This window comes from Mus caroli, unplaced genomic scaffold (genome assembly GCF_978045245.1).
Source record: "Mus caroli unplaced genomic scaffold, Mus_caroli_1 scaffold_14, whole genome shotgun sequence".
Taxonomy (NCBI): domain Eukaryota; kingdom Metazoa; phylum Chordata; class Mammalia; order Rodentia; family Muridae; genus Mus; species Mus caroli.
The window spans coordinates 17003804-17029369 of NW_028227269.1; the positions used below are offsets into that span (position 1 = coordinate 17003804).

The following is a 25566-nucleotide window of genomic DNA, read 5'->3' on the forward strand; positions in this document are numbered from 1 at the left end:
TAGCCTAAGTGGTCTGAGGGACAGATGAGGCCCACTCAGAAGAAGGTGCCTACACAGGAGACACCAAAGATGAGGAAGGCACTGCTCATCAGACTGGAAGCAGCACCAGATCCAGACTGCTTAGGCTGAGAGCTTCCACTGTTCACAGGCCCCATGGCCCCACCCTGACTTGTGCACAGACCCCTCCCCCATGGCCCCACCCTGACTTGTGCACATGCCCCCATGGCCCCACCCTGACTTGTGCACAGACCCCTCCCCCATGGCCCCACCCTGACTTGTGCACAGGCCCCCATGGCCCCACCCTGACTTGTGCACAAGCCCCTGTGACCCCACCCTGACTCACCCACCACTCCTGATCCTCTTCCCCATCCACAATGATCACATCGCCCTCAGAGAAAGTCAGCTCGTCTGGGTTGTCAGCCACGCAGTTGTAGAGTGCTTTCACTCGCTTGGGCTTTGACTTGGTCTACATCAGAAAAGGAAGTGTGAAGGCTAGGGTTGTAGGAAGCCAAGTTCTTAGGCAGAGAACAGGCCTCATGCTTTCTGCTTGTCTCATGAGCCATGTGCCTAGGCTCGGAAACCCACAGAGGTCAAGCAAGTGGGGCTGGCTGGGTGTAGCAGGAGCCTGGGCAGAGGCAGGAAATGAAACACCTGGGGTCTGGTGCTCACGGGGATGATGAGCAGAGGGCCAAGCTGGCCAGCTCCCCAGATCATGAAACAGCACCAGAAAGAAGCTCCCAGCCCTCCACCAAGGAGCAACAGAGCCCGGCTGCCTTGGAGCCCTCTGACTAGTAGCAGAATAGCAGGCTTGTGCACTTACCGCCTGTGACTTCCTAGGCATGGGTGCCGGGGGCTGCAGGGCCATGGCGTTGGACAGAGGACCCGAAGCTTCTGTTCAGAGAGATCCACTGCGTTAGGGCCAAGACAAAGCAACTTTATAGGACACCCCATCCCTATCCATCCACTTTAACTGTAAGACAATGTAAGAATCACAAGGTTATATCTGAAAACAGGACTCTCCACAAGTTTGGTTGTTTCAAGAGAAAAGACCTGTATAAGGCAGTGAACTTCCCTCCTTTATACCTGACCAGCTACCTAGAAATCCACATCCCCCAACCCCAACTCCACCCCACCCCATCCCTGCAGGATCAACCTGTTCCAAGTTAAATAATTACCAGGTCCTCTCGGCTGTCCTTTGTTGATCAGTGGGGTTGGCTTGTCGGTCCTACCAGGAAAGAAATACAGATTTATTGATCACTGTGTCCACCTGCTCTGACCTTAATCCCCCGAATGATAAAGGGACCTGCCATCAATGCTTACATTTGTGCTTGCTGTATCCCATCACGTGTGCCTACTCCCCACTCTTGAAAAAAGGAAAGGTGTGGAGCCAAGTGCTAGGTCCTGATCCTAGCCCAGGGCAGAAGCTAAGCACACATTCATCACTTGCGTACTCCGGCCCCAGCCTGAGCCACCATCATCACGCAAAAGGGAGGGGCTGAAGCTTAACCACAGGCCTGGGTGGCTCTGCCAGGGTCTGTGCAGGCACTACAAGTCAGTGCCTCCCACACCTCTGAGCTCTGTGGTGCCTGCTCTGGGAACCATTGTTGTGGTCAAGGGGCCGAGCACAAGCCTATAGTCATGCAATGGAGACAAGTGCTTCTTACAGTGGGCAGAGGGGGCTCTATCAACTGAGTCCTGCCACTGGCATATATGCAGAGAGGCAGGACACTAGCTTTGTTCCTTCTCTAAAGGGAGCAGGTCTGTGAAGGCCAAGAGAGTGGCTTTTCTCTCAGTTGCCTAGCCAGGCTGGTAGGACCTAGCAGAAAGTAAGACAAACAACTGGGCAGGCAAGCCTTGGGAGGGGCTGAGGAAGCGGGGAGGCAGCCTGGGATGGGATTCTTTCCGCAGCAGGTCACTTCCTTCAGACACTTCCTCTGCAGCCCCAGAGGGTGCTGGTGTCTGCAGCCTCAGGATGAAGAGGTGAAGAACAAGACTTGGTTATAGTCTTATTGTTTTCCCCAAAGGACTGAAAATCATACAAGCCAAGGTTCAGTTTGATTCCCGCTGCCTCTGGGCGTGTAGGTCCTAGCAGACACTATTAAGTGGAGTGGCCAACTTCCTATTCTGTGGTCAACTCAGATATGAAGTGCTCACACGAGCTACTTAGCAGAGGATCATAGTCAGCCTGTCTTGTCCTGAAAGGCCATGAAAAACAAATGCACCCAACACCTGGGAGGAAGAGGGGTCACAAGTTCAAGACTAACCTAGGCTAATACAAAAAAATTTAAAAAACCAAATGATGAATTTTTGAGTTAGTCTTCGTGGCAACTATTTCTCTGTCTGCTACCAAGGTGGGAAGGTACCATGGATGATCTATCAGCGCACAGTGTGCCATGTCAACTTCACTTACAAGTGTGGTGGTTTGAGGGAGAATGGCCCCCTTAGGCTCGTATATTTGAATACTTGGTCCCCAGTTGGTGGAACTCTTTAGGGACGATTAGGAGGTGTGGCCTTGTTGGAGGAGGTGTGTCACTGAAGATGGGCTTTGAGGCTCCAAAAGTCCATTCTATTCCCAGTTCTCCCTCTGTCTTGTGCCAGTGGATCAGGATGTAAGCTCTCAGCTACTGCTCAGGGCCATGCCTGCCTGCCTGCTGCTATGCTCTCCACCCTGATGGTCATGGACTCTGACTATGGGACTGTGAGCCCCAATAAACTCCTTTTATAAGTTGGCTTGGTCACAGTGTCTCTTCACAGCAAGAGAAGAGAAACTAAGACGCAGGAATTTCACATGCCATGAAAGATTCTCAAGTGAAAATTTCACCCACCACGTCTAAGTACAAAGCCCACTGACAGCTTGTGACTCATGGACATAAGCAGGGGTGGCAGCTTGCCTGTAGGCCTGCTCTTGCTATCTCCTGCTCTAAAAGAACAAATATGGAATGACAGATTTATATCATGTTCAAAATAATTGGCAACAGGTAGTGATGGCAGCGACAGTGGTGGTTCCTTTACAAAGAATATACACCATGTCTTCCTTTACATGGAGTTCTACCAGCAGTGGCAACCTGGGTCAATTAACCCAAATCTGTGGTAGACAAGCCACACCCTAACATCATCTGCTTTGTCACTGCACGCCTCCCCTTCCAGTTGGATTAAAACCAGTGACATGGCATGGACAGAAAACTCATCCACAGCTCTGGCATGGCTTTTGTGATCCCTGGGGAAGTGGACAGGAGGAGGACGCTGGGAGCTGGTGCTTGCTGGCTAGTACCACTGTCCTCATCTGCCTAGAGAGTGCCAGGAGTCCTCTGCTCCTTGTCCAGAAATTTAAGAGATGACCTGGCACCTTCAAAAGCAGTATCTAGGAGCCAAAGAATCCAAGAACATTACAAGAGGAAGAGGAAGGAAACATGGACAAGGAGGCCCAGTCCATGGCTGTCCAGCATAGGGGCTTGGGAAGCATACTTGCGACAGTGTAACTCAGCAGCCGACCTTAATCAAATCACCATTTACAAACAGTACGGTGTGGATGTGTACTTTGGGCTCTTGAAGGATGTCTTGACAAAGCAGTACAAGCGACATTCTGATTTCAAAATGCCAGCCTGTGGCCTGGAGCTGTCGATCAGTGAGGAGTGAATGCATTCATAGAAGGTGAGAGGCTCTGGGTTCCATCCTCAGTATCATTATGGAAGTAGTATATAGGGAGAGAGAGAGAGGGGGGGGTGAGGGAGGAGGGAGGAGGGGAGAGGGAGGAGGAAGGAGGAGGAGGAAGGAAAGAGGAGTAGTATATTGAAAATACACTTCCCAAGCAAAACAATTAGAAACGAAAATTCAAACCAAATGCACAAAGAACTGGAAAGGAGAGAACTTTGGAAGCTGGAAACGTCAGGAAGAATTATAACTAACCTAGTTGACCAAGCAGGAGACTCGTACACAAGTGTAACAAAAGCCCTACACAGTCCTGGGTATATGGTAATATCCCTGTCAGGCTAAGGGCCTCTGGAAGTGGGAGATAGGGCAGGCCATGCCATGAGCAAGAGGATTCACCAAGAATAAACCACAACAAGACCCCCAAAGCTAAGTCAGGAGCTGGACTCCCAGGTATCCCTCCCCAGCACACTGAAGACAGCTTCCATTCCAGGGAGGGCACAGGGCAGGACACCTCACCCTGGGACACCAAGGGCAGCTGGCAGAAACATCTCAAAAGCTGGAGGGTCAACTATAAGATGAATTTTAATGTGACTCCCAGAATTCATACACCTTTTAGGCAGACACCATGAACCTAAGTTGTCCAAGGATGGGGGAATCACTCAGACTCAGAGTTCCACAGACAAACAGCCCCACTGTCTCAGGGAAACCTAGTGTTGGGTCTGGATACGAAACGTTCCCCCAAAAGATTCTCATGCTTAAATGTCAGCTGCCAGGTGATGTACTTTTGGGACGTGAGTTCGTCCACTGATGGAGTCAAAATCTGGTAGCATTATTAAAGGGGAACAGAAAGCAGGAGACAGGGTCACCAGGGTCATGCCTTTCAAGGACCTAGCACATCTCTGGCCCACTCTCCACTCTGCTTCCTGCTGCTGTAAGGTAAACAGTTTTGCCCACACTGCCACGATGTTCTTGTCTTTCCACAGGCCGATCGTAATGGAGCCAAATGGCCCGTGGCAAGAACTGTGAACCAAGACACACGTCTCTTCTTTCAGACTGTTTCTCTTGGCTATTTGTTACAGTGAGGAAAGAGCCAAGTGCAGTCTGCTAGTCAGTGATAACTGTCTAACCGGAGACATGAAGAGAGGGCACAGGGGCACTTACAGGGAACGCTACAACTACACAGAGGCCCAAACCCCAGAAGCCAGCAAAGAAAAAGCCCACTTCTCTCCCAAATTATTCAGTCCTTATGAAATGAGAAATAAAGTTCCCATGGAACAAAACTCCGACGGTATAGAGTTTGATTTACTATGAGAATCAACATTTAAAAAAAGGATAAGTGGAGAAAACTTCTCTGCAAGCGTCCCCCTCCCCCCCCCCCCCCGACAGGGTTTCTCTGTGTAGCCCTGGCTGTCCTGGAACTCACTCTGTAGTCCAGGCTGGCCTCAGAAATCCACCTGCCTCTGCCTCCTGAGTGCTGGCATTAAAGGCGTGCGCCACCACGCCCGGCTGCAAGCGTATTTTTAAAACGGGCACAGAAATGACAGAGGAATTGAAGAAGATGGTGACAGAATGCCAGTTAATAAGAAAACCCCACTCCCCAGCTAGTGTAGAGCCCAGCTGGGGATTGTGCTAACAGCCCTGCCTCTAGATGGCAGTGCCACCAGGCTGGCTTTGGTGAGCCATATGAGAAGCTAGCTGTCACAATCACCATCTTCAAAACTGACTCCGGCCCAGAGGATAAGGAGGGAAGAATCAGAAAGACACAGGGCCTTGGGGCTGGGGTTCATTTGGGAACATGTACCTGGATTTGTCCTCTGGGATAAGGCAGGGCTGTCAGAACAGTTGTGTTATTTGATAAAAACCATATGGCACATTTAAAGGAAAGGCCAACTCTGTCTGACAGATGAGACACAGGAATTATATTGAAAGTAGCAGGGCGTGGGGCTTCATGCATTTGAACAGAGAGGTTTGTCAGAGCCCGGCAGGGCAAAGGTCAGGCTGGGGGTAGGACTGAGTGGTCTAGTGACCAGACTAAAGATCCAACCTAGATGAGACAAGGGGTCAGTGACACAGCAGGGACACCTGGCCTGGATGGGGGCTCGAGGCTGCAGGGCTAAGTATGGGTACCGGAACTGGACTTGGTCCAAGCAGGGAAAGAAGGCTTCAGCCTCTAGGACAGGCAGAGGCAGAACCAGGAGAGCCTTCACAGGAAGGGGCAGCTGTATGACTGAGCATAGGAGCAGGGTTCTCACCTCTGAGCAAGGGTGTAGCAAGTGGGGGTAAACAGCATTCAAATGCTTACTCTGGCTGTCCTGTGTCCCACTGGAACCTTCTCTATCTGCACTCGGGCCTAGTGTCCAGCACTGCTCATGCAGTAACACTGGCTAGTTCCCAGGGCCTGGCTTGCTTTGAGGGACTTGTCTTAGGTCCAGGCCTCATGTCTTGAGGAAGTCATACCACCTGAAGAGATCATATATATGTGTGTGGATGCTGCGGTCAGCAGCCCAGATGAGGGCTACCACATCTACGGAGTGTGGAGACCTCCGTGACGCCAGCCTCTACCACACCACTCCCACCCTGGGGGACTCAGCTCTGGCAAAGGCAAGCCGCTCCGTTGTGCCACCAGCAATCCTGGGTACAGGACTTGTAAGGCACGTGCCCAGCTAAACGGGTCTCAAAACCTTAGGTGCTGGCACTATCTGTCCCTGCTGACATGAACTCCGGGGTCCCACAGAGAAATCTATAGAATACACAAAGAGATACAGGCACGCTTGTGTACATATACATACATTCTGTAGCTCTGACTACATCACCTCCCACCCAGACCTCGACTCTTAGTAGTGTAGCCACAAAAGCAAAGATTCTTGTGATGTTTTGTATGAGCTCAGGCCAGGGAGTGGCACTTTTAGGAGGTATAGCCTTGTTGGAGTAGGTGTGTCACTGTAGTTGTGGGCTTTAAGACCCTCATCCTAGCTGCCTTGAAGTCAGTCTTCCACTAGCAGCCTTCAGATGAAGATGTAGAACTCTCAGCTCCTCCTGCACCATGCCTGCCTAGATGCTGCCATGCTCCCACCTTGATGATAATGAACTGAACCTCTGAACTTGTAAGCCAGCCCCAATTAAATGTTGTCCTTTATAAGACTTGCCTTGGTCATGGTGTCTGTTCACAGAAGTAAAACCCTAACTAAGACAACTCTTAAACAAAATCCACTTTCTACTATAAAAAATATAGATTAAGAGATTTAGAGATGGGTGGGGGAGGAGGGCGGTGGTGGTTAACAAATGGCTCAGTAGTTCAGAGTACTGGTAACTCAGAGGACATGGGCTTGATTCTGAGTGCCCATATGATGGATCACAGTCATCCATCATTCTCTCTCTCTCTCTCTTCCCTCTTCCTCCTCCTCCTTCTTTTCTCTCTCTCTCTCTCTCTCTCCCCCCCCCCTCCCTCTCTCTTTCTTTTTTTGGGACAGGGTTTCTCTATGTAGCCCTGGCTGTCCTGGAACTCACTCTGTAGACCAGGCTGTCCTCGAACTCAGAAATTCGCCCGCCTCTACCTCCTCCCCCCCCTCCCTCTCTCTTTCTTTTTTTGGGACAGGGTTTCTCTATGTAGCCCTGGCTGTCCTGGAACTCACTCTGTAGACCAGGCTGTCCTCGAACTCAGAAATTCGCCCGCCTCTACCTCCCAAGTACTGGGATGAAAGGCGTGTGCCACCACTATCCGGCTTGCTCACAGCCATCTTTAACTCCAGTTTAGAAATCTGACACGCCTCTTCTGGCCTCCTCAGGCAATAGATATGTAAGTAGTGCACACATATATAAGCAGGCAAAACACTCATTGTTGGTATCAGGGACAGTCTTGGCAAATTGCCTCTGAATCCAGTGATGACACCATAGGTGACAGGGACCTGTGCATCTGTTGCCATGGCAACTGCATACATTCCCAGAGTCCACTTCCTACCCTTATTGCCACGGCAATGGATGCTCGGGTCCCTTGTTGCCCTATGGGTGTCATCACTGGATTCAGAGGCAATCTGCCAAGCTGGTTCCTGATACCAACACTCATACAAATAAAGTATAAAAATGTTAAATAATTTCAAAATAGGTAACCGGATCTGTTTGCAGTGTGTGCACAAAGGAGAAAGCCCTTGTCTATAGGAAACACCTAACAGACCCTGTAGAGGGGCAGTACAACCAAGATAATGTTTCTAGGGAGCAGAACACAGAACTAACAGGAGCCTGGTCTTGAGAACCTGACTCCAAAAACCCCGGAGTTAATGCACAAAACTCTAAGCCAATTATGCATATTTAAGGTCTAAGTTTGTATGATAGCTAAAGACCTCCTCACAGAATTAACGTTAATATCCCAGAGAGCTGATCAGTAAGTTACACACTTGGCCTCTCTCTCTAGCATGGTAGAAACACGGATTTCCAGGGCTCACACGGAAATCCCAACAATGAAAAAATGAGGCCAACACCACTGGAGAGGCAGTGGTGGCTGATGTGGCCAAGCAAAGAGTAGCCAGGCAGGGGCAACAGTTACCCGGAAGCTGGTTTCTTCTGAGGCAGGCGGCTGGGTGGCTGAGGTGGCAGGGGCGGGGGCTTGCTCTGTGAGGTCCCAGGTTGGGAGGACTTGCTCGGCTGGTTCATGGCTTCTAGAGTTCCTGATGTCTTAGCCACAGGAGGGGGTGGTGTGGTGGTCAAGGGATCTGCGGAGAGCAAAGGGGTAGGGATGCAAGAGAGTGAGCCCGCGGGGCCTCTATCTAGTCTCTTAGTGGACACTTCTTCCTCCTCTAGCACTCTTCTGGGTATACCTATGGCTGCTTCTCAGCCTGTCTATTCTGGGAAACTACAAGGAGGGGCAAACCAATAAGGGCAGCTTTGACTACTGCTGAAAGTTTGCTATGGCCTGTGTGTGTTTAGCCAGAAACCCATGTAGGGACCAGCCCTTTGAGCTGCCCCAAAACCAACCAAGCAGGCAGACCCTGAGATTAGGCTCATACTTGGCATCTGTCCTGGGACACGGAGAATGCCAGGGCTCTTTTTGCATCAAGTGACCTGCCTACCACCAGAAAGGGGCAGAGCCCTAAGCACCCTACTGACCCATAGTGGAGTAAGCTTTAAGGACAAACTGTGACCATTGACTAGTATGGGGCTCCCAGTCTGAGTGGAGAGGTGTTGGTGTCTATTACTATCTGTGTTTTACAGATAATAGGCTGTAATAAGCAAAGCATAGTGACAAAGTGGGCAGAGCTGTTTAAAAACAACAATGGGATGGGGTCAAGTGCCTGGGCCTTCCTTCACCCACCCATCTTTCAAACTGCTCCAGGCCCTGTCAGTGGCTTGCCTCAGGATAGGAACAGACATATATAGACCAAGAAGGGCTATGGGCAGGGAAAAAGGATCTATTTTATGGTTTCTCTCCCTCTTTCTTCCCTTTTCCATTTTAATGGAAAAGTCTAAGGTATATTAGCCCAGCAACACCATATTGAGATTCTTTTTGATGTTTGACCTGAGTGTACTACAGCTGGACCCTGCCCCAAATCCCTCTGCAGAGCTCCCGGGGCATACTGCCCCTGCTGCTGCTACTGCTCTTGGCAATTCCTGCAGAAGGGTTAGAGCTGCTTTCTGCATAAGCCATAGGCACCAAGGGGCCCTGATGCCTTGGAAGCAATAGAACCAGAGATGCAGGACTCCCTGCTCCTTAGGCCTAGGTAGGACAGGGAGCAGAGAGGGCTGGTGTCACTGACCCAGTGGAAATGTCTGGAGCAGGAGAAAGGCCCTTTCGTATTGCCTGTCTCCCGGCATTGGGAACTGCTAACCACATATTGGCATTGAAAATATCATGACCACTCCCAAATCACTACACAGCCAAAGAAACTCAAGTGTGGATCCTGTTAAAATACCTGGCAAGACAGAATAAAGAGTGAGTCATTTTAGGAGTAGTAAGGGAATGAGTGGAGGTTTAAGGCGGAGGTTACAAGGGTTGGGGCCATAGGGGCAACATCTGGTATGTATCTGCATACAGCCCACAGCTGCCAATGATGCCCCTGTCTTCCAGATTTATAAGGCCCCCTGGCAAGAAAGGAAAAAGGAGGAAAAAAAAAAAAAAACGTACTGGTAGATGTCACTCGAAGAGGGGGCAGCGGTGGGTGGACAGCTGGCAGATCTGACGAAGATCGCTGCCTGCTGATACCGTCCACACCTACAGAGTTTGTCTTCCACAGGGTGTTAGCTGAGGTGGCTGTCTGAACTAAACCCACACGCATACACACGCACACACAGGCACGCACACACACGGAACAAAAACAGAAACAGAACACGTCGTTATTGATCCTCTCACTCATAAAAGGTCAACATGAGCCTTCTAGAACAGCAACAGAGCCCTGAGATTTACTCTTTTCTCTACAGAGAAAGTGAGAATAATAAATAAGGTGCTCCAGGAAATGCTCATGGGTGGCCTTTTCACTTTGATGAAACTTTAAAGATATAGTTTGAAGAAGAAAATAAACAGCCATAAATCTACTGAGCATTGAATTCAGGATCTATGGAACGTCTGTTCATCCTGCCCTTCTATCACCTCCCACTGTGGGCTACAGAGACCCTGTTCTCAGCCAGAGTGGGCAGGAGGAAGGGTGTGTTCCAGACACTGTGGGTGGGGCTCTCCCCCAGCCTCCTGTAACATATCTGCCTGGAGACCAGTACAGATGATCCAGTTGCTTCAGGTGACCCCCATGGTGACCATGCTTCCCTGGTTGCCTGGGAGGAGACACACCCTCCCAGGTCAGCCCTAGAGTTGAGACGGAGACTTCAAACTTGCCCTAAGGTGAGTAAACTCATATCTCAGTGTGGGGCATATGGTGAGAACTGCATCTTCACACTAAGCATAGACTCTAGGGCAGGGGAGATGCAGGACAGGAGTGTGATTTACTTCATGTGAAAACAAAACAAAACAAGAAACCCCAAAAACAAAAAAACAGAGGTAAAGATATTATGGCAAAAAAAAAAAAGTGAGAAAAGCAATCTCTCAGATTCCAGGACTACAAGAAACCAAGCTGAGGAGCTGGCTAGTCCTTTCCTAATGCCCAATGGAGGGAATGGGGTCTCTGTCATAGAGCCAGTGCAAGCTTCCCCTGGGAAGGCAGAGACTCAGTCCCTAAGATGCTGGGCCTTTCAGAATCAACACACCTCTCCAGGATGGAGAAGCAGTGAGATGCCCATAATGCCCCATGCTGCCCAGGACAGCCTGTAGGAGGTGGCAGGGAGTGCTCATTAAGCCCATAAAGGATGAATGATTCTTGGATGTGGTGGTGTGGGTGTGAGGGGTGGGGTGGGGGAGCTGGAGGGTACAGGGCCTGCTCTCTACACCTTTGCTCTTCAGTGGTTCACCTAACTCTTTGGGCCTCCCTGAGTGCAGGACAATGACACATGTGGTCTGTCCAGTTGCTCCTCCAGCTGCTTAGTACCCAGTACCATCCCATAATGCCCTCCCCTTCCCAGCTGCTGCAAGAAAGAATTTATACTGCCTTCCTGCATAGCAGCCACAGCCCAGGGATAGCACGTGGAAGCCACTGTTCTCCCCAGGGAAGACTCTCGTTCCTTGACCTAGAAGGCCTGAAGACTATCACCTACAGTTGGCAGGCCTGGCCGAGCCAGGATGCCCACTTGCTGGCCGCTTCATGAAGCACAGTGGCTAGCTGGTCTTCACTGTAAGACAAACTGTTTGTGTTTCCATATTTGTAAAAGCAACCAAGCAAGCAAACAAACAAAAATCACCTGTCCAGTGGATCTGCTATGTAGAGACAGGATAGTTTTATGATGCGTTCATACTTAGGGCATCAGGAGGGCCCACCCATTTGTGTTTTTTACAATTATGCTGAGCACCGTTCCCCAAATTACTACCTTTTACTCCTTCATTTCAAAGGTATTCTGGAGAGATACTAAGTCATCACAGTGCTTTAAGCTAGCCCTGAGAAAGAAGAAAGAGACTCATGAGGGCACTGGGAGGGGAGCAGGCTTAGAAAGGATCCAGTGGGAAGGCAGCAGAGGACACTCTAGCTGAATAGCTGCAGGCCACCCATCACCACTGCCTGGGGCAACCCTGCATTACTCCGTCCACACTTTTGCCAGAGTAAGAACCCAGGCAGATTCTCTACTGCTTTGGCATGCCAAACGTAATGGAATTCCTTAAGGAAGCAAACAGAAAACAGCTACAGAATAAACACCCACACATGTAACTTCTCAAAGCCAAAGCCCATATGCATTTGCAGGGGACTCAAAATCGTATACCTTTGCCAACATTCCGAGGTGGGAGCGGGGGTGCGCTGGTGGTGCTGGGGGGTATTGACTGGGAGGAGGGTGGGCTGCCACTCAGGATGGCTCCATAGGTCTCATTCTGCAAGATGCTGGGCCCGAAGCCCCTCTGCTTGTCCTTGGCGAGGTTTGCAGTATCTCTGGCCAAAGACACAGCATTGGACTGAAACTGGCTGGACCCCAGCTGGTAGAAGCTGACAGGCCGGTCCTCCCGTCGGTTGGGACTAGGCTGCGGGGGGGATGTCAGGTAAAGAGCATGAGATGGGGCCATGGCTTTCTCTGAGTCAGATCAACTCAACAGGAAATATTCATCCACATGTGGTGGGTACCATTTCAGCCCTATGCTGTTGTATATGAACTGCAAGATTTTAAAGTTCACTCTTCTTGTGTTCACACACACCCCTCCTCAGAGCCATGGCTTACTCATTACAGTTCTTAATTCTGTTTAGAACTTCAAATAGCAGCTATTTCATCTTATGAACCAGCTTAGCTCTATGCCCCTTTCCAAACACACTTTCTTCTGAGACAGAATGGCTCCGGCCAGCGAGTGGCAATTAACCTCCACCAGCGCCATGCTTAACTCAGTGCAGAACAACAGGTCCTTCCCACAGTACTCTGAACCACTGAACTGCTGAGGCCTCAATAAATCAGGGGTCAGCAAATCCTGACCCTCTGGGATATCACTTGCTTAAAATAAACAGTGTGTTCTTTGCTATGTGTGTACGTGCATCTGAGGAGGCCAGAGGAAACCATGGGGCTCAGTCCTCTTCTTCTACCGTATGAGTCTCAGGGATCAACTCAGGTCTCCACAACTGACAGAAAGACCGGACTGCTTTCATAAATAAAGATATATTGAAATGCAACCTCCTCCCATCATTTACGTATCTGTACTATAGAGAAATACTAAGTATAGACATAAACGGTTCCTTTTCCATCTCTGATGGCCCAACAGCCTTCAGAAATGCCTTTTTTTCCATTTGTATCTATTAGTTACCTCTGTTTATACTTCATATTACAATACTAAAGTCCTATTAAAAAAAAAAAACGTGAAAACCATAAAAATGTGTTCAACAAGGTCTTTCCTCTCGTTTCAATACAGAGCATGCTGGCATACCTGGCAGTATGCTGTGGGAGCTAAGAAGGGTCACGGCCAAGGGTTAAGTGTCAGGAGGGAGGCTGCCTGAACTTGCCTCTGCATCCACAGACCTGCACGAAGATGGCATCGTGCTGAGATACCCCAAGGTATGCTTGGCAGTGTGTGTGATAAAGGACCAGGGCTAGAGCCCTGTGCTCACTGCAAGACTATGTGAAAACAGCTGTCAGCCTCTCTTGAGGCTTTGAAGTCCCTATCCAATAAGAGGAGTTGGAGCCAGGGATTCCCCAAGGCTGTGGAGTGGTTCCCACTTAGTGGTTTCTAAGGTCAGTCACGCAAACATGACCAGCTACATAAACACTGTCACCTGCCAGCAGGACCTAGACCTGTCAGCAGGACCTAGCACATGCCAGCATGGACTGGAGCTAGGAGAGGAATGGGAAGGGGAAGACTTCTTGCCAGGCCCAGCCCTGCTCTGCAGCTTCACAGCATGGCACAGACCTGTAGCTTCTCGTCCACATCATCATCGCTCTCATCCAGGTCCTCGTGCAGTAGCCGCCATTCATACTCGACGTGAACGTGGGAGTTAAACCGCCCCGACAAGGCCTGAGTGAGCTAGGATGGAGGATGGGAGGGCAGTGAGTGCTGCTGTCCCCGTTTCCAACCACAAGAGACAGACTCGCATGGGCATCCAGACCAAGAACGAGCAGGCCAAGGAGGAGGGTCTTGGAAGTACTCACAAGGAGATTCCCCTCTGTCCCAGGGCAGCTCACTTAAGTCCCTGAGTCTCTGTGCAGGTCCCTGCCTTATTTACAGGATAACCCAGACCCTTAAAGCTCCCTGTCAGTGACAGTGTGCTGCACAGGCGAGGGATTTGGGAACCTAAAAGGTGATGGCCAGTGTATAGGTATTAGCACTGCATGGGCAGCTGGACCGCAGAAGGAATGTGTTTGCTGCTAAGTCGGCCTTCCCACATGTGATGGTTTGTATATGCTTATCCCTGGGAGTGGCACTATCGGGAGGTGTGTCCTTATTAAAGTAGGTGTGGGCATGGGCTTAAGACCCTCACCCTAGCTACCTGAAAGCCAGTCTTCCATAGCAGCCTTCAGATGAAGATGTAAAACTCTCAGCTTCTCCTGCACCATGCCTGCCTGGAAGCTGCCATTTCCCTGTCTTGATGATAGTGGACTGAACCTCTGAACCTGTAAGCCAGCCCCAATTAAATGTTATCTTCTATAAGGCTTGCATTGGTCATGGTGTCTGTTCCCAACAGTAAAACCTCTAAGACTCCACAATAAGAGAACTGAGCCCTGCAGAAAATGATGCTCCTTTCTTCAATTCTTTTACAGAAAGTAGCTGGCTAAATTCTCCTCTAGCTGTACATCAATGTATTATCTGTACTTGGTGTTTAGGGCCAGAAAGTTGCTGTGTGACTTTGGGTAAGTCACTTGACTTTTCTGTATCTACTTCCTCATCTATGAAATGGGAACTAAAGATGAAACAACATGAAGGGTAAGGTCTGAGAAGAGCATCTGCGACTTATCCTCTAACTGGGTAGCACTGAGAGTTCTGTGGGTTGGGTACTTACTGTGTGCCCCTGCTTTGCAAAATCCAACAAGTCCTACAAAAGCCTTGCAAAGGAGTGCAACTAACTCAACATCACAAATGAGGCTGCAGCCTGGGGTGCGTTCCCCAAACTGCAGTGAGGCACAGCCCATTGAAAACTGAGGACTGCTGACCCTGGAACCCCTTCTGCCAGCCACGCACTTTTTCTTCCAGAACAGAAAAGAAACACATACTGAGCTGTGTGCTCTGGGTTTAAGGATAGAGGTAGGAGATGCAGCTATGCATGCTGGGAAGAAGAGAACTAGGTGCTCACGGGTAACAGAAGCCCTGCCTTCATTCCAGCTGCCTAAGGAGCCCAGGGCTACCACCATGTTCAATAATCACATGCTGAATTACAAGTGCCACCACAAGACAGTAGCCACCAGGCCTGCAAAGATTCCCCAGAGTGCTCCTCCAGGCCAGCCAGTACTTAGCATGGCCCAGGATGTGTGTTCGGTGTCCTGTTGCTGCTGTCCAGGAGACCGTCTCTACTCCATTCCCCCACCATACCCATACCCCAGGCATCTACTCATGGTGGATGCTCACCAGTTCCTCACAGTGTTCGTGCTTGAGCCGCTTAGCAATGTCCAACGGGGTCTCTCCTGACTCATTGGCTGAAAGTCAAGGTGGAAAAACAGAGCAAAACTTAGCCTTAGGTTTTGCATATAAAATACCCCCAAAGACTCAGCTATGGAAGTCTTGATTCCCCAGCTGGTGGACTAGAGAGGTGACAGGATCTTGAGCTTTTCTTTAAGTGCTTCTCACTCTTTCGTGCTTTATCTTTTGAGAACCCTGCTTAGTTTTGTAGCCACCCCCTCCCCACTTTTTTCTTTTGAGACAGGGTGTGGTGGTTTGAATAGGAATGGGCTCCTTGGACCCAAGTGTGTGTTTGAATGCTTGGCCCATAGGGAAGGGCACTATTAGGAGGTGTGGCCTTGTCGGAGTAGGTGTGGTCTTATTGGAGGAAGTATGTCATGGCCGGGGCAGGCTTTGAAGTCTTCTTTGCTTAAACTATGCCTAGTGTGACACATAGTCTCCTTCTGTTGCCTGTGGATCAAGATGTAGAACTGACTTCTCCAGCACCATGCCTGCCTGTGTGCCACCATGCTTCCACCATGTTGACAATGGACTAAAAGCTCTGACACTATAGGCCAGCTCCAATTAAATGCTCTCTTTTACAAGAGTTGTTCTCATGGTGTCTCTTCACAGCAATAGAACCCTAACTAAAACAGACACACCTCATTAAACTAAGCAGGATTCATGGAATGTAGTCAGGTCAACCTGGGCAGGGATGGCTGTCATTTAGTTGTACAGGATACAGCAGAATAAAAAAGCTATGATTTTAAAAGAAAGGATTGAGCTACCTAAGAAATGTTGAGCCAGACAACCATTATCCTAAGGTCAAGTTATCAACAGAGCAAGAACGTGCAACACTGAATGCCCAGCCCCCACACTAAAAGGTAATGAGCTTTGTAGTCCAGACATTTGAACTGATCCTTTTTTCCCCATGAGTCTCTGTCAACAATGTTTGTCTCTTTTCTTTTCTTTTCTTTTCTTTTCTTTTCTTTTCTTTTCTTTTCTTTTCTTTTCTTTTCTTTTCTTTTCTTTTCTCTCTCTCTCTCTCTCTCTCTCTCTCTCTCTCTCTCTCTCTCTCTCTCTCTCTCTAATTCAGACAGGGCATTCCTAGCTTTGGCTTGCTGGGACTCACTGTACAGACTAAGCTGGCTTCAAACCATGGTGATCCCCTGCCTCTGGCTTGACCAGTTTTTATAAGTGTGGCTTTGAGCAGGATGCATCTTTTTTTTTTCTTTCCTTCTACTTTTTGTTTTGTTCAGTAGTTCTTCCCCAGGACCTAACCGCACCTGGATGGCTCCAAGTAAACTGTCTTGGCAGTGGAAGACCCACAACCGAGGAGAAACAGAGGCCAGGCAGGATTAGGATCTGCTGCAGGCAAGAGGGGCAGTAACCAGCACCTCCTGCGAGAAAGCCTTGTCTGACCTCCGGAGGTTCACCCAGCTGCAAGGCCTAGCCTCATCATTCCAGAAGCCTGCAGGTTAGACCAAAGGCTAACAGACAGTAGGCAGAGCCTTTCGACAAGCCACTCTACAGGACAGGTAGGGAGAGGCACTCTCTCTAGTGCGAGAAATGCTCCTACCAACAGAAGTGCAGAGCTTCGGAAAGGAGGCAGAGGGGGCCAGCAGAGCCATGAGCACCCCAGCACACCCCAGGTGGCTTACCTATCTCAATGGAGGCTTTTCCCCGCAGGAGGAGCTTGAGGCACTCAGCATTGTCTGTCAGGCAGCAGTAGTGCAGGGCTGTGCTGCCCTTGCCTGTCTGTTTATCCAGGTTCCCACTGCTCGGAACACAGACAGAAAAAGATAAATCAGTCATAAGCCCAAGGATGGAGAACAGCCCTGCAGACTGTGGAAAGACAGGTGGGTTAGCAGCAAACAATTTACAGAAGTTATCCCTGCAGTGACCAGACTAGATAGCACCAGACTAGATAGCATGAAGGCAGCCAGGGACAGAGAAGACCAATGGTGGCTGTTTTGTTGCTGAGTTTGGGTTAGAGCAGTGATTTGTAACCCTTTGGTGGTCAAATGACCCCTGCACAGGTGTCACCTAACACCATCAGAAAACACATAATATTTGCAAAATTATAACAGTTGCAAAATTACAGTTATGAAGTAGCAACAAAAAAATCCTTTATGGTCGGGGGTGACCACAACGTGAGGAACTGTATTAAAGGGTCACACTAAACTAGAGTCACCCTGGAATAATCTTAGTGCCTCTGTTCTCTTCTCTCTTGCCCTGTGGTACCAAGAGCACCAGGCCCACCATCAGTCTATACAACTGGCCCTGCCTGTCACTCTGGAGAACAAGCAAACTTTTCATTTTCTTTTTAAAATTATTTTATATGTATAGATATTTATATTTATATGCATGTCTGTGTATCATGTATATATCTGGTACCAGTGGAAACCAGAAGGCATTATATTCCCTAGGATTGGAGGAATAGCGGGCTATGAGCCACCATGTGGGTACTGAGAACTGAAGCCAGGTCCTCCGGAAGAGCACCCAGTGCCCTTTACCACTGAGCCATCTCTCCAGCCCCCTTCATTTTGTTTCCACCAGGGAAGAGAATACTATTGTTCAGTTTGGTGTCCCAAGGCTCTCTCAAGCCTGCTGGCCCTAGGACAGCCCCCTGAAAGCGGGTGAAGGGGACACTGCTGAAGGCCCATAAAACAAGACTAGATTACCCAAAACCCAAGGTGCGTGTGTTCCACATACATGATGAAAGCAATCTTCCTCCAAGGTTACAGCATCACCAATAAAGGACAGGGGCTTTGCATCCACAGGCAGACAAACGGGAACAATATGTGAGAGTTTATGTGGCGGCACATACAAACCCGCTACTTATCAAATGTCCACGGAATCAGCATTCCACCTGAGGCCCTGGGCTGGGCTCAGAGGAGAGAGTAATTGACTCAACCCTGAGTTCTGTGAACGTGGGCTTCACAAAGACCTGCAGGTCTTAGGGCTGACTGTCCTGCAAGTCTCTCCTACTTTCCAGCTGTTTCTTCACTCCATTGCCCAGGAATGACAGGGAAGGGCAGAGGTCACAAATGTAAACCATCCCTCCCCTGTTGCTGTCACACCAGAACTTCCCAATGCATTTGCAGCAGTTAACCAGCATCCTCTGCTCTAACACAGTCAACCCCAGCCACGACCAGGGAGTTACAGTACGGGCTGAAGAGGATTAGCATGTGGCTTGCAGTCGCCAGGCAGGTGTGCAAACAGACGCAGCACACACTGAACGACTCAGAAGGCTGTTTCTAGTCAATGATTACAAGCGGCCTCTCAACTCAAAGGGAGTTCCCTGAATTCTGAGTACAACTCCTGGCTTAGGACAGGGGCTAATGCAGCTCTATCCTCTCATCTCTCTCTGTTATTGAGATGCTGTGTAGGGACTGATATGGGAAAGACCCACATACAGGACAAACCAGAGAACTGCTCATGTCACAGATGACGGCCCTGACACCCACATGGGCTTCCCCAGGGCTGGGATTGAGCAGCCATGGTTCCCTGGAGTCTCTCCTAGACTCTGGATCCTGCAGGTATCATGAAGGCCTTCTGGACTTACACTCTGGGCCTTTTCTAGGAAATTCCCATAATTCATATTTAAACCTGAGATATGAGCATCTTGGCAACACAGAGCAAGTAGTACAGACAGTATCTGGTCCCCTCCTCGGAAGCCCAAGAGAACCGGAACAAAAGCCTCTGCTAATTTTTGAAACACCCACCTGTTCTGGACCAGGAAGTCTACAATGTGAAGGGAAGTTCGGTCCACAGATCTGACCGCAAGATGGAGGGCTGTCTCATCTGGCTCCTGAAATTCAAACCAAGACATTTGGAATTCCAGTGGCATCTTTCAACCCCAGGACCACCAAGGTAAAATAGCATGTGTCCCTTCTGAAAGCCTTTCCACCTTTCCCCCAAAACATTTCTCTATGATACAGAGAGCTCACTCTTTAATCTCCATAGCAAAAGGCATGTGTGGTGGTCTGATGAGAATGACCTCCACGGGTTCATAGGTTTGAGGATGCTGGTTTGAACTGGCTTCCCAGTTACTGGAGCAATCTGGAAAGCATTAGAAGGAGTGGCTCTGGTGGAGGAAGTGTGTTACTGGGGGTGGGCTTTGAGGTTTAAAAAGATTTGTGACATTCCCAGTCCAGTCTGTCTGTCTGTCTCTGTCTTATGGATGTGTCTCAAGATGTGAGATCTCAGCCACTTCCCAGCACCAGGCCTGGCTGCCTGCTGCCGTGCTCCCCGCCATGATGGTCATGAACTCTAACCCACCAAAACAGTAATCCCCAAATAAATGCTTTCTTCTACAAGCAGTCTTGGTCATGGTGCCTCATCACAGAAATGGTAAAGTAATTAAGACATCATAACTTTCCTATCCCTCCCTACTCGCAGGAAGTGAGGAATGCTGGGGATTCCAAGCCATTTCAATTGTGTCCCCATCTCTACATCACCACCAGGTGAGTGGGTCAAAACATAGAAGCAAACAGTCAAAATGCAGAAGGCACGAACAGGGTGGCTGCCTCGTTCTTCACTTGTCCTGCCTGCTCAGTCCTCTGGCAGTAGTGGGCACGTGCTGCTCTAGTCATGGGGTTGGAGCTTTCTCCTGAGAGAGAATGGAAGTGACACTGGCTAATACTTAGGAATAGCCTGTGTCACCAGGAGAAAACGGTGTCACCTTACAATGTCCCACTCAAGGGATCCAGCTTAGCCTAGAATTCTGGATCCAAACATGAAACCCCACCATACAGGATGTTGAACCTCATTCCAAAACTGGGAGGTTCTTTGGACCTGGACTATGTGCCCATGGAGACTCAATCAGGAAGACCAGGAGACTACAGCTCCTTAGGTACTAACAGTATAACACAGACATGATCCCAAGAGCAACATCTGGAGACTGGAGGAGATGCTCTACTCATCCCTTTGGGAGGACACTCAGAATATGAACTACATACAAGATGGCCCTTGCCACAGCATCCCTCAGTATGGCCTCAGAGACGCTCTAGGACTAGCTTCCCACATAACAGGAGGCTAAACCTGTTTATGGTAGGGACAGTCTTCTCAGGGTTTCAGGCATCTGGGGATGTATTCCCTTCCACCTCAGTTGGGCTCATCTTCAACATCTGGCATTACACTTTTGGCTTAAGACTAAACCAACAGGGCTAAAGAGACAGTTCATCAGTTAAGAGACTTGCTGCTCTTATAGAGACTCATGTTTGGTTGCCAGCATCCACACTGGGAGGCAACTCCAGCTCTAAGGGATCTGACCCCTCCTTTGTCCTCTAAGGATGCACACTTGCATGTGGTGCACATATACACTCAAGTACAGACACACAAAAGTAAATTAATATTTTTTAAAGGAACAAACCAAAATACAAAGGTTCAGTTTGAAAGGAGTCAGTCTAGGTGTGATGGTGCACAGGATAATCTCAGGACCCAGCAAGCTGAGGCAGGAGGATTGCTAGCAAAGTGAGACTTTTTCAAACACGGGGTAGGGGTAGGTAGTAGGTCCTGTTGTATAGCAGTGGTTGTAGTTAATCATGTATTTGAATCATACATCCAAAATAACTGAGTAGATTTGAAATGTGTCCATGGCAACAGATCAGTATACAAGGTGATCCATACTGTGGACATTCTGCAATGTGAATATATATCAAAATGCTGTGCTGCATATCATAATAGTGTTGCATATGAATGGGTCGGGCACCCTGAATGCAAGTCATAAATCCTAAATTCGACATGACCCAAAACGTTTTGACAAGTGGAAAATTCCACATCCGAGCTCAGATGACAGCTAACAGTTAAAATGGAGGCACACTGATGATACTGTACAAATTTACTTCTATGTCTCTCTTTCTACACATACACACACACACACACACACACACACACACATGCATATATGCCTATGGGTGATACAAGCCAGCTGTGTCCCATCTCTAAGCTCTCAAGTATTTCAACACCTAAAAATCCACCCCAAATGAAAACAGTTGTGGTCCAAGCAGTTATGATACTGTATGCTCAACCTATACATTTACTTACCCATTAAAGGAAAGTGTGCCACCTACTCCTCCCCAGGGAGTGATAGGACATGGGGAAGAACTCACTGCACACCTCCCTTGTCCTACCCTGCATTTCCCATCCTCTTACATGCCCATTGGCCAGTGGGATTTTCTCTGTCAGGTCCACACCATCAGCATAAGCTTGGAGTAACCCAAAAATGTCTCTAGTCTTGACGGCCTCGCAAAGGCTGTGGAGCTTCGCCGCGGTGTCTGCATGCTTTTTCCGTGCGTATCTCCTCTCCATGTACTTGGCTGTGATGTAGTCCTTCCTTGCAATCCTGAAACCAGACACGATGGATGGGTCAAACCCTGAGGGCCTCTGTCCATCCATGCAGTCCATGGTCTACAACCCTGCCTAGGCCTCTTGGGGCCCTGGGGGTGCCTTCCTTAAGGAGAGGAGTGCCTAGGTTCCAGTATCAGAGGCACTGCCCGCCCAGCAGTCCTGGGCCTTACATAGTTATAAGCACAGAGGCCAGATGCACGGCTTTTTTTTACATTCTCTCAGGTGCCTGCCTGCTGTTGTCTCCTTCCATAGCCCCGAGCGCCCCCTCAGCATGCTGCAGTCCCCACATCTAACCCATCCCTGTATTTGCCTGGCCTGCTCACATCCCTCTACCCACATGCTCAAGTCTTTCTCTGCTGTCACTTGAGTTCCTCCTGCAGATCCCGAGTGCCCTCTTCAGACAGGCTGGCCACCCTGACCTGCTGCTCTCTGTTCTGGCTCTCCCTAGTACTTTGTCTGTCTTCTTATTACCTGACAGCCACATCTGCAACCTGTCCTTTGTAGTCTTCATGGGTGCCTTAAAAGGGACACACTCACTGGTGGCAGGGAATCTGAGTAAATGAAGTGACACCCTCAAATCGCAGGGGCCCTCAAATGTGACAGACACTGAGGTTCAGGAGTGTGTGGCTCTACTCAGCATTTTGAAACACAATACTGACATCCTGTCCTTCCTAGCAAAAAATGGATGGGGTCCGCACCTCTCTATCATCCTGCTGGTGCCTGCAGATGGCATTTCTCTAAGCCAGGGCCTGCAACACAGGTACGGTAAGATACAGACAACCACACTCTTAGAAGCTGGCATTAAGAGGCAAGTGAGCTAACCAAGCCAAGAGCCACTGCCCAAGTGGCCTCTCACCCCCAGGGGGACAGGAACCAGAGAGGGAAACACCCAGGCCCACACTTCACCAATCTGGATTGTACCTGCTCTAGGTACGATTCCCACACACTCTCCGCCTGCTGTCCCAGCTACCTTGCAGGGAAGCCTGTTCCTGCAGTAGCAGTTGTAGACTTCCTAAACCTGCCTTCAGTCTATGTTAGACAATCTCCCTGAGCTCTCTGGGAACAGAACACACAGAACTGAAGCTTGTTTAACGGGGCGACCCTAGAGACAGTCATTCCAACTAGGATGGAGATCCCTGGCTTCTCCTCTAGAACAGGCCCCAGCAGGAGGGCAGGACATACTAAGTCACTTCAATCAGTGTTCATGCTGCTCACGTGTAGTTCCAATCTGCAGAGAGTTCAAGTCTGCCTTGAGGCTCAAGCCTTGATGTAGCACATCAACCTGTCTACAAGGTACTAATCGCCATGGAGACAGTCTGATTCACTGATCCCCGAAGTACAGATAAGTACACTGAAGCTGTCAGAGGAAAAATGGGTAGCTTCCTGAGCCCACGGGCAAAGGCCCTGGCCCTCCCAGCTCAGAGCTGGAGATCTTTTTCAGTGTGGGACTTTCAAGAATTACCAAGCCATAGTGGGGCATCCTTTATGGGGAGTTTACTCGATGCCTTAAACTCTGTGGGCTCTGGTGACAGGATAGTTGTCAAGTTGTGTGCACTTTCAATAACCAATGTGGGGCACTCTCTGTGACTTCTAATGGACCAGGGTGTGGTGGACACAGCTGAGTTCCTTTACTTAGCTATTTATTTGGGGGCGGGGACTGAACCTAGGGCCATGTGCATGTTAGGTACAAGCTATCACTGGAAGGACATCTTCAGCTCTTGTTTTTAAGACCTACTTTGTTTTATGTGTATGGGTGTTTAGCCTGCTGCCTAAAAGATAGGACAAGGGCTTTGGATTCCCTGGAACTCAAAGTATACCCTGGAGCCAATATATATATGTGCTGAGATCTCAGCTCAGGCCACCTGCAAGAGCAGTATGCACTCCTAACCAATGAACCATCTCACCAGCCCTAAGCTCTGGTTTTTTTGTTTGTTTGTTTGTTTGTTTTGTTTTTTATTTAAAGAGTCTCGCTATATAACCCAGGCTGGCCTCAAATTCTCAATTTTCCTGCTTCAGCTTCTAAAGTGATGTGATTATTCTTTCTTTTTCTTTTTGTGGGTTTGTTGCTGTTGTTTTAAATGGATATTCATCTGTCCTGGGCTCTGAGTCCCCTGAAGGTGGTTCCAACCCAAACATGGGGCAGACCTCTGTAACCCACTCTGACCCCTGGTTGCATCGAGACAGACTGTGCCATTTAGTGTGGTCTCAGCTTTTTTAAATGTATAGACTGAGATGTGTGGAGAAAAGCAATGGGAGACCACAGACGGATCCATCTGGCGTTGTTGGGGGTGGAGGGCTCCCTGCTGCTTCTTCAGAGACTGTCTCCTCTATGAGCAGATGCTATGTGGCCTCTGGGTGGCCCAGCCACACATGCTCTCTGCCTCCACTCCCAACTGGGGCTTCATAGGCCATCAGAGGGTGCCTTTGGTTTCCCCTTCAGCATATGGTTAAAGATGGTGTGTGCTTACTCCAAGCTGCAAGCAGCTCATTCAATCAAATCTAGAAATAAAATGTTCGCTGAATGAAGCAGACATAGAGCTGGGGCTATTTATGTGATTTGTTGAGCCATTAAATATTTACGGAACCACTACAAGCAACACACTGTGAGGGCAAATACAGAAAATGAGTGAAATGCAATTTGCAGAACAATGTGTGAAAACCCAAGTATATCGTAAAGTGTGATGGAGTGTTACACGAAAGAGGCAGCTGCCGGCACACACAGTCACACAACACATTTTCTTCTTTTATTTGGGTGCGAGGAGCCAGACTAAGGGTCTCCCTATGCCACCCAGGCTAGCTTTGAACTAACTATGTGTCCCAGGTTAACCTAGAATTCACTGTATAGTACAGACTAGCTCCAAATGCAAAATCCTCCTGCCTCAACCTTGCCATCGCAGGGATTACAGCCATGAACCACCATGCCTGCTCACGCAGTTTATCTTATCTGCAGAAGAATGACTGTGAGAGGCTTGTCACCCCTGCAATAGCCATCCACCCTCATTTCTGAGAAAAGAGAGGATAAACTTCCTTGTGAGAAGTGTCAAGGTGTGTGTGTGTGCCTCAGAACTGACTGAGCCCAGGTGTTGAGAGGTGGTATCCAGTTTTAGAATCAACTGCCCCTCAAACAAACAGATGCCAAATTTCATAAGGAATCTTGCTAGTTTTTTAAAAAAGATTTATTTGTTTTTATGTGTCTGAATATTTAGTCTTCATATACTTCATAACTCAATTTCAGGACTAGCCCAGTGAAATGTGGTCTGGCTTATAGACTGTAAAACTTTCTATTCTATTCTCTCTACTCTACTCTAATTCTAGTTTCCTTCTGCTGACATGTTGCTCAAACACAGGTGTTTGCTTGCTGGCTGGGAGAACTGACCCTTTCTTCTTCTATCTGCTCCATTTTGCATTATTCCCTGCAGGCACCATCCCAAGCCCTCCTGAGGGCAGACAGGGATGAAGCTGAGAGGCAGGATGCACTTCCCTGCACCTCCTCAAGCGCGCAGTGTGGCTCGAGAAAACTTTGATAGAGTTGGTAGAGAGTCTGTTGTGCACGCTCCATCAGTGGGCTGGCTGGAATCCCACAGAGGCACAACAGCTTCCTAGTTACAGTTTGTAGCAATGGTAAAACACACATAGAGGTTTTCTGGGGGAGGCCACAGGTCGCACATCTGGAAGGACACTGGCACTAGGAATGATGCATGGTTGTCTGTCTGTGAGGGCTGGGCACAATTCACCATGTTAGGAAAGTGGGCGGAGAGGAAGAACAGTGGCGAGGGGCCCAGGGATCCAAAGCATCAGCGAGCCACTCACTGCAACTCCCTTCTCCCATGCAGTGTAGTTGTTAATAACCCTATTGTCCTTTGTGTCCAATTCCTAACAAAACCATCCATGCCACATTTCTATTTCAACACACAGAAATGACTAAGGATGAAAAAAATTCAAAATGAAAGCAAATTTAACAATTTTAGCTAGTAGGA

At 49.0% G+C, this 25566-nt stretch overlaps 1 protein-coding gene across 7 annotated transcripts in view; it reads right to left on the reverse strand.

Moving 5' to 3' along the window:
• The window catches only part of Asap2 (ArfGAP with SH3 domain, ankyrin repeat and PH domain 2), a 156269-nt gene that overhangs the window by 3947 nt on the left and 126756 nt on the right, over positions 1-25566 (reverse strand). For 6 of the 7 annotated variants that reach the window (XM_021178724.3, XM_085830226.1, XM_085830225.1 and 3 more), the window contains 11 exons: positions 21395-21584; positions 18964-19049; positions 16897-17012; positions 15206-15273; positions 13556-13669; positions 11938-12190; positions 9767-9901; positions 8192-8357; positions 1176-1225; positions 821-891; positions 344-466 (listed from right to left, as the gene is read on the reverse strand). In XM_021178724.3, coding sequence (XP_021034383.1) covers positions 344-466; positions 821-891; positions 1176-1225; positions 8192-8357; positions 9767-9901; positions 11938-12190; positions 13556-13669; positions 15206-15273; positions 16897-17012; positions 18964-19049; positions 21395-21584 — 1372 coding nt within the window. The remainder of the gene's footprint in view (positions 1-343; positions 467-820; positions 892-1175; positions 1226-8191; positions 8358-9766; positions 9902-11937; positions 12191-13555; positions 13670-15205; positions 15274-16896; positions 17013-18963; positions 19050-21394; positions 21585-25566) is intronic. The other variant, XM_021178725.3, reaches the window with a different exon arrangement.